The 8,981-nt window shown below is 35.7% G+C and overlaps 1 protein-coding gene across 3 annotated transcripts in view; it reads right to left on the reverse strand.

Annotated features, from left to right (window-relative positions):
* Nucleotides 1-2,725: 2,725 nt before the first annotated feature.
* Nucleotides 2,726-8,981, reverse strand: part of LOC106777130 — a 13,127-nt gene continuing 6,871 nt past the window's right edge. For all 3 annotated transcript variants that reach the window (XR_002667191.1, XR_001376923.2, XM_022778686.1), the window contains one exon: nt 2,726-3,310. Coding sequence is in view for 1 of the 3 variants with exons in the window: in XM_022778686.1 (XP_022634407.1) it covers nt 2,975-3,310 (336 nt within the window). In the remaining 2 variants the exon portion in view is untranslated. The remainder of the gene's footprint in view (nt 3,311-8,981) is intronic.

Consider the following 8,981-nt stretch of genomic DNA (forward strand, 5'->3'; position numbering starts at 1 on the left):
CGTGCTTATGCCGTTTTGTTCCTGTTTGTGTAGCTGATGATCACCATAATAACTAGAGGACCCATCAGCATGGTGTTAGAAGTAACGTGTTTTAGAGATGAAGAAATTTTAGTGATTAATTACGAGGTTGTGGTCGCAAGTTGACTACATATTTCGTGTATCTTGGTTTATATATTACAACGTTAGTGTTATTTTTGGTTATTTACTTGTTAATTTCTAGCTTTTAAAGTTTTTATTTTCTTAGGTTGATATTCTCTATTGGACCACTTCTTGTCCACATTTGTATGTATTATGAAATTCTCTTCTTCTAATAAAAGATATAATTAAAATTCACGAAAGATAATAAACTAATCTCTACTAAAAATTAATCACGAACTTGGTACATAACTTACATTATAATATAATTAAAAATTATAATATCAATTATATTATTGTGTTGCGTATTGGTAATAAAGAAAAACTTTACTTTTGATCCCCATAATTTCATTGCACATTAATTCCTTATAAAATTGATTGGTAATGTTCTTAACTTGAAGGTAGAGTCCTCATAGCAATTAATTTAATTTTGGTGAGATGATGGTTATTCATTTGGTTGAACGTTGACTCTCACAATTGAAGCTTTAAAAAAAAGGAAAACGTTACTTTGACAACTTATTTGACAACGTTTTCTACAACGCCACGTGGCGTTGTCTCATTCGTTGTTTGATATTAATTTTAAAAATTGTTTTTCAGAAATACTGAGGGCATTTTTGGAAGAAGGTTTGAGTGAGTAAACCTCAGTTGGCGCCTTCCAGAAACGCAAGTCACAAAAAACCCAACTCTTGCAACTCTCTGAAAAACGTTCTCTCTCAGAAACGAGCTCTCTAAAAAACGATCTCTCTCAACGACGCAACGATCTCTGTCAACAACGTTGTGTCTCAAAAAGGTATTTCTCTATCCGCCATTTGAAGTCGTTGGTGGAAGTCTGAGTTTTTGGGCAACCGTCGAACAGAGAGGTTTCGAACAGATAAGTGTTTTCGATGTCTTTATTTAGGGTTTAGTTGTTTTTTTGTTGCTTTTATTGTGCATTTGTTTTGCGTTTAGGTGTTTGGTTCGGTGGTTTGGAAGTGTTTAGGTTTTTTTCGCTATTGTCGTTGCGGGATTGGTTATTGGGTGCACTGGTGAGTACCTCTGCATCGTGTTTTCGTTTTTTATCGAAAGGTAAAACGTATTTTCACACTTTTTAGGTAGTTTGGTTATGTGACATATGATATCTGCTATAACCCAGTTTCACATTTTCTTTTCCTGTATCTCCCTTTTAACCATATTTTCACCATTCATAAAGTTTAAATTTGAAACCTTTTAAAGACTCTGAATTACATTCTTTTTGGAACCAACATATGATACATTTCTTTTTAGCAAATGCATTGAAGTTAATATTATCTCCTTTTGTAATTTATGTCAGGTTAATATTTCATTGACGGTATTAGTATAACTGAAAATGGTACCCTGTAAAAATAGTGTAAGTAGAATTTGAAGTTTTGTGTTTTGTTAGTTGTTTTGGAGCATTATTTTATAAATTGATTGTGATAACTTTCAACTGTTGGACAGTGGCGCATGAGGGCTTGGATGGATACATCCTTGATTACCCAAATGAATTCCTTACTGCAATTGAGACATCAGAACCGCATTTTTCGAAGTTCATTTAAGATGTGTTTACGAATTCAGGATCATATAGAGCTGAACCTAAAATTGTTGAAACTCTTGGTTCGTCAATGGATTCCCCACCATCAAGCTTTTAGAGTGTGGCAACAATTGGTTCCTTTGAATGTCCAGGATGTGGTGATGAGTTTAGGGTTTGGAGTGGGGGGATTGGAGATACCTTTGGATGAATCAATTGTGGGTAAAGTAGGTGAACATTTTACTAATTGTAAAAAAACCTCATTGAAAGAGTTATTAAATATGTTTAATCTCCTTTTACATAATGATGATGTTGATGTAGATGTTGTTTGTCGTTTGTATATATTAATTTGTTTTGTGGTGTTCTTTTTTCCTAGGAAGGCAAAACATGTTTCTAACATGCCTTGTTTAGTGCTAGATGAGTTAAATAATTTGTCTAATTATGATTGGAGTAGTGTTGTACATTCATATATTGTAAAGAGTCTAAATAAATGTAACAAGGAAATACTTACTGGAGACATTAAAGATTCTTTGAGCATAAGTGGCAGTGCTGTTGTTTTACAGTTATCATTGAATTTTGGTTGTTTGTTTTATTAAGTAAGTTTATTGGTAGAACTTTTTGTAATGGTTTTAATACTTTGATTGTAGCTTTGGGCGTATGAACACCTTGATTTGTATGCCCATTCTTCTCACAAGGTATTCCCGCGCATTTTGCGATTTCATTCGTTAGATTATGACACTGAAGAAATTGATGCTTTGTTAAAGAAAGGTGAGGTAAGCGATTACCAGGCCCATGTAAGCGATTACAACTGCATTAACACATTATAAAGGGCTCATGGGGAGCCATTAAGCTAGGCTTTGGTAGCACTCATGACGTTTTTTGTACAAAAACAGTTTATCAAACAGGTAAACGATTACAACTTCTCTGTAATCGATTACAACATCTTCACGACTATAAAAATTGTTCAAGTTACCTGTCAACTTAATATCACCCTTAATGGGTCTTCCCTACATATAGGGTCACAAAACTGGACATAACTGGACATTTGTTAACAACAACTGAGGATGAAAATTAAACAACACTACCAATCAACAAATGGAATGAATATTACAATAACAATTCAAATGAGCACTTGCTAACAACCACTTTCTTAATTAACAAACCAAATCTTTGTTTCAAATACAAATATCCATAATTAAAGTTCTACAAATTACTGCAGTAATACAACTCTCCATGATTAAAGTTTGGGACTATATCCGGTGTACGAAGTTTTACAAACTGCACTTTTGAATCGCTTTCGGCGCATGTAATACTTCATAACAGTTTCATTGCTGCAATCTTCTCCCTCACGTCCATAGTTGTTGCAATTCTCATTTGGTTACATGGGGTACTGTAACCACCATAATATTTATTTTTCTCCTCAAACAACTCAGTCTTCAATGCAACCAACTCTTCTTCAAGTGCTTTAATTTCAGCTTCTTCTTCCTCTAAAACAGCATCTAAACCATCATCAACAACTTTTTTATGTTTTTCATTGGTTGCTGACTTTGAATGTGCTTTCTTCCTTACTTCCTCTCCAGTTGGATTAAATGATGCACTCACAAATGGCTGGCTCATTTCTGTCATTGATGGACCATAATCATCAAGCGTCTACAAATTCATCAAAAACATCATTGTATAAATTAAATCATTAAATCAAATATGTTAATAAAACCACTAATTACATACCACACCCGTCTCCATTGCAGATTTTATGAAATTGTCACCTACATTCATATCAATCCAATGCAAAATTCTAGGGTTTTTATGAACTAAATTATTAGAAGGAACGAAACGATCACAAAACCAAAACTAAAATACATTATGTTACCAATAAGGAGTATTGGTATATCTTGAAGACAATTGTTTTGATGATGCTACAAGAAGTCTTAGTTGAAGAAGAGTTTAAAATTATTTAAAAGCAATTTGTAGAAATTAAATGTAGTAGGAAAGTCTTATAAACTTTGTAAAACTTGCATTTTTAACTGCAATAATCGATTATGGAGAAGCAATAATCGATTATCACAAGTCATTCAGGAATGATTGATTATCACCTCATAATCGATTATCACTTTTTGAAAAACTTATAAAGGACTTAAATAATCGATTATCACTTACAATAATTGATTATTCGTGGCAGTTGGGACTTGACCTTTGATATTCAGAGCAGATGGCTATATGTAGGGATTCTGAGAAATTCAAAAGTAACGTTTTTTAACAAAAGCTCAACAGAATACTGTTTGTCAGAGGAAGTTCTCAGAAGTTAGAGTTCAAAGTTCCCTTGCTTGGTCTCGTGAATAGGAGAAGCCCGTGTATCGTTGGTCGATTGTCGAAGCGATTCTCTTCGAGTTAGCAAGGTGCTTTGCCTGGTCTCGTGAATAGGAGAAGCTTGCGAATCGTTGGTCGATTGTCGGAGCGGTTCTCTTCGAGTTGGCAGAGTGTTCTTCTTCTGGTTCGTTGGTCGAAGGAAGGTTTAATCTTACCATTTATTCATTACTGTTGTAATCAGTAAAACCCTTTTGTTAGTGAAACTGTTAATCACTTTTTATAGTGATTAACGACTGGACATAGATTCTGTTGAATCGAACCAGTATAAAAATTACTCGTGTGATTTTCTATTCCCTACACTCTTTATCTTTTACGCATATCAACTGTTCGATAAATTTTCTGAAAGAAAATTGATTTTCTAAAACAGACCAATTTATTTTAAAAAAGTGACCGAACACGCTTTCTGCTACTCTAAGTTTTATTCCGTTGTGTTATACTTTATCTCAGAACGATACCAATTGTTCCAACACATTACACACACCATAATTAGCATACACAAAACGCTCACTAAAACATTATACATTTATGAACACAAACATTTCAAGGAATGAAACAATCCATATAAAATATTTACCTGGAACACGTACACACAACCTTCCACATACACAGTCTGTGCACCTTTTCCTCCATTCCAAGTTGTACATGCTTTGCTAAAACTACTAAGTAGATATTGATATATTATACGACCCCAACAAAACCTACCCAAATCATTTATTTTATCAACTTTTTCAAACAAAATTGGAAATATTGTTTTGGTACGATTGGGTAACAATATCTCAGAAATTCCTACCAAAATGTATAGCCTACAAACCTGTACTGAAGTCAACTTCTTGTGTTTTTTCAAAATAAAGTCTATAACTTGCAAACAATATTTTCCATTTCCTTTTGCAAAGTGCTTCCGACAATCACTTTTTCCAAGTCTTTTTTCATTCAAGTTAATCTGCTCACCAACTAAACCCAACCCTAAACTTAACGTAACATCTAATTCCTTTAATTCCACAAATTTTTCTCCAAAACAAAAACCACCCCTCTCATCATCCCACCTTTCTAATAAATCGCTCAGAAGATTCCTACCAAGCTTAATATCATCATTTAGTTCTAAAAACCATTTAAATGGAGTTTGTGAAATAATAGTCTTCTGCTTGTCAGTCAAAATTTGATTCAAACCACAAATAAACTTGGTTTTCAGTGAAAGTCGAACAAACAACTGCAGCTGAAAATAAAATTATATTTCATGTATTAAGTCGCGATAAAACACAGAACCCATAAAAACCCTGATAACGGTTGAAAAACAGTTATTCTCATATGTCATTTTTGACCAAATTACACCTTTTAAGACTTAGAATGAGCTTAAAATCAAGTAAAATCCAATAAATGAGTCAGTTGAGAGTCAAAAGCTGTTTTTAGCGATATTATGCTTGTTTTGCATTGTTTTGTAGCATTTTGATGGAAGTGAAGAATGGAGTTGAAGATGAAGGTCTTACACTCAAGACAGAGGAAGAAAACTGAAGAAAAGAAGAGTCTACGAACTGCCCAGTGGCAAAACTCACCGCTGGGCGGTCCAATGCGAGGAGGTAGCATCAAGCATGGACGCTGGGTGGATTTGTGACTATGGGCAAACCGTCGGGCAGCAACCCCCCATCGTTGGGCGATGGCGTGATAATGGGCAAACCGTTGGGCAGCATAAGTGTGGTGTCGGGCGGTTGTCTGCTGGGCTTGGGCCTGTTTTCTATGACGCTCCTCATCTATAAATAGTCTTGTTGCGACTTGAGAATCATTCTTTGGACAGAAAAGGGCGGCCAGACCTAACTTTCACTCCTTGGAGAAGATCTCTTGGATGCTTAGGCTCCTTTTTATCCTATCTAGGGTTTGCTCTTCCATTCTTCCATCATTTTTCATCTAAGTTCACCATGACAATGGTGAACTAAACCCTTTTATTGTTGGGGGAAACAACGTAATCTTTTGAAACTCTCTTTTATTGAAACTCTTATTTATTTATATGCTTGTCATATGCCTTGATTGTCAATTGTTGGGTTCTCATTTGTGCTTAAAGCTTTTATCATTTAACTCATTCGATAATTGTTGTTTGTCTTTATTGATACGGGGACGTACGATACTGTCATTAACTGGTAAGAAATTCCTTGATTAAGCAATACTAACCTAGGGATAGGGGGTAGAACGATCAATTGTTTTTGCTTCTGTTCTTAACGCGTTGCTAGTTACTAGGGGAGGCTTGGGATAGCAAGCCAGTAATTAGTAATAGGCTCTTTTCGCCGAGGGATCGGGTTAAGAGTAGGCCAAGAAAGTTTGCATAACAATTAGATAATCAAGCACATTAAACAAGAGGAGTAGATAAGAGGAAGTGGATAAGATGAAATTGTCAACCCCCAACAACTTCATTCATCCATAGCCTTTTTCTTGTCAATTGAATCAAACGCATTGCATGTTTATTTTGTGTTTTTGCATCCACAACAATTTATTTTTCTCTACAAATCTTACGATCTCAATTCACACGAACGATAAGGCCTTTCAAGTCTCTTGGGAAGAACGATATCGGGCATTACCGATTATATTACTTGAACGATCTGGTACACTTGCCAGTGAGTCAACAAGTTTTTGGCATCGTTGCTGGGGACTCGAGGTTAATTTTTTCAAGTAGTGTAAATTGATTGAATTTGACTTGACTTTATGTTTGTTTTTATTTTTATTCTAATAAATGTTTTCTAGGGTTTTGTGCCTAATGTTTGCAGATGCAGTACGAACAAGAATTTGATTATATGGGCACTCAATTCTACAAAAATGATTTCAACCACTGGTCATGTATCAAAGCCAATTTGGGCAACATTCCTCTTCGAGAAAAAAAAGAAACGTTGAAGGAAGCTAAAGAACGATTATAGTTGGAACAAATCTCTTGCGTGTTGAAGTCTCTGGTTATTATTAGGGTTAATACTGAAGTTAACCCTAAAGAGGAATGTTTACAGTAAAGAAGAGCTTTACCGAAGGTCATAATCCCTCGGAAAGAGAGAAAAGTCGTCGGTAATTGGTCATTACCGACAGTGTACCGACGGCTTCAAGACCGTCGGTAATTACCGAAGGGCAGAAGCCTTCGATAACATTTGAAAAAATACAAAGTTATATTTGTATTTGTTATCCAACCACATATACCTGCATAAAAGGTTCACACAGCACAGACAGACCTACATAACAGTTTCAAACCACAGACAGACCTACATATTGTGCATCCGAAAATCATTCAATATTTGTAAAGTTCAAATTTAAGAAGTTATTTCTATAAATGAAAAATGAAACATAAAACAATAATATCATCCTTTACTAAGCAAAGATAATGTTCCAAAATCATGATGTACTAAAATTCAAATGTACTAACATCAAGATGTTCTAACAACTATGATTAAATAACAAAATAAAACTAAAAATCTACAAAGTCATCAGAATGTTCTTCATCATCCTACTCCTCTGTAGATGGCTGGACTGGTGCGGACTGGACTGATCTGGGCTGCTGAGGGACGGCGGGTGATAAGGAGGGTCGTGGCTGGGTCAGAGGAACGGTGGGAGGAGTGTCTGAAGTTTGAGACAATGCTCTCATGACCAGGGACTTGAAGTTTGTAAACTCGTTTCTCAAGTCACTGTATTCTTCTCTCAATTGATGGTTTTCCTGGTCACGTTATTGTAGTAGCTGTGTCAAGCGATGAATGGCCTTGTCAGCAAAAGTGGTGGAAGAAGAAGAAGGTTGGTGCTTCAATGTACCTCCTTTTGATGCTGTATAGTTTGCAGCAAGTTGTCATGCACCGTACACTCGTCCCTTTTTCTTCCCACCAACAATATTGACCCAACACTGTGTCCTACGGATGTCGTCATCTGCATTACTCGCATAGGAGCTGACCCATGTTCGGATCTAACTCTGAGTGTATTCTAGCAGAAGCATTTCCTTCTGCAACTTGCTCAGCCACAAGAAATGAGCTGATACAAATGAAATGAATTAGTGTATAACATTCGCACCATTGCAAAAGTAAGAGTTGGATGATGACATACTCAAGGTACGACTTCACTTCACTGCAATTGATTAAGACATGGACATGAGCAGAGTTGAATTCAGCATCAATTAACCAATGAGTGAATTCTTTTCCCGCATGACGGCCTGATTGTCGAAAAATTGATATTGAACCTTCACGTGGTTCAGCTTGCCATTGCATTTTGTTTCTGACATTAGTGGGGGACAACATGAAGTTTTTGAAATACGGTAAACAAAAATACGTTGTCTCTCTGTGCAAGTAAGCTGCACAAATTGAGCCTTCTACTTTAGCTTTATTTTCAACTGAACGTTTGGATTCTCTCATAAACCTTTCAAAGGGATACATCCACCTGTATTGCACAGGTCCCCCAAGCCAAGCTTCATATGCAAGATGGATTAGAAGATGCTCCATTGAACCAAAGAATGCAGGAGGGAATATTCTTTCTAATTTGCAGAGAATAATTGGGATATTTTCATCCATCTTTCTTAGGCAATTTTCCTCTAGTGTCGTGCAACACAGATTTTTAAAGAAGTTACTAATTTCTATCAGTGGTGTAACACGTACTGTGGCAAACAACTAAACGCAAGAGGGATGAAAGTCTCCATGAATACATGACAGTCATGACTCTTCAAGCCTTGAATAATACCGTGTTGAACATTGGCACATCTGGACAAGTTAGAAGAATATCCATCTAGCATTCTAAGCTCTTTAATCCATCCACACACTATTCTTGCCTCATCTTTTGAAATGGTGTAGTTTGCTTTTGGTTTGAAGAATCGACCATTAGCTTGCTCCTTCAACTCTAAGTCTTTTCGTGCACATATCAGAGGTAAATCTTTTCTTGCTTTGTCATTATCTTTTGTCTTACCAATAACATTCATAACTGTGTTCAAGACGTTGTCAAAGAAATTTTTTTCTAT

This window comes from Vigna radiata, chromosome 2, assembly GCF_000741045.1.
Source record: "Vigna radiata var. radiata cultivar VC1973A chromosome 2, Vradiata_ver6, whole genome shotgun sequence".
NCBI lineage: Eukaryota > Viridiplantae > Streptophyta > Magnoliopsida > Fabales > Fabaceae > Vigna > Vigna radiata.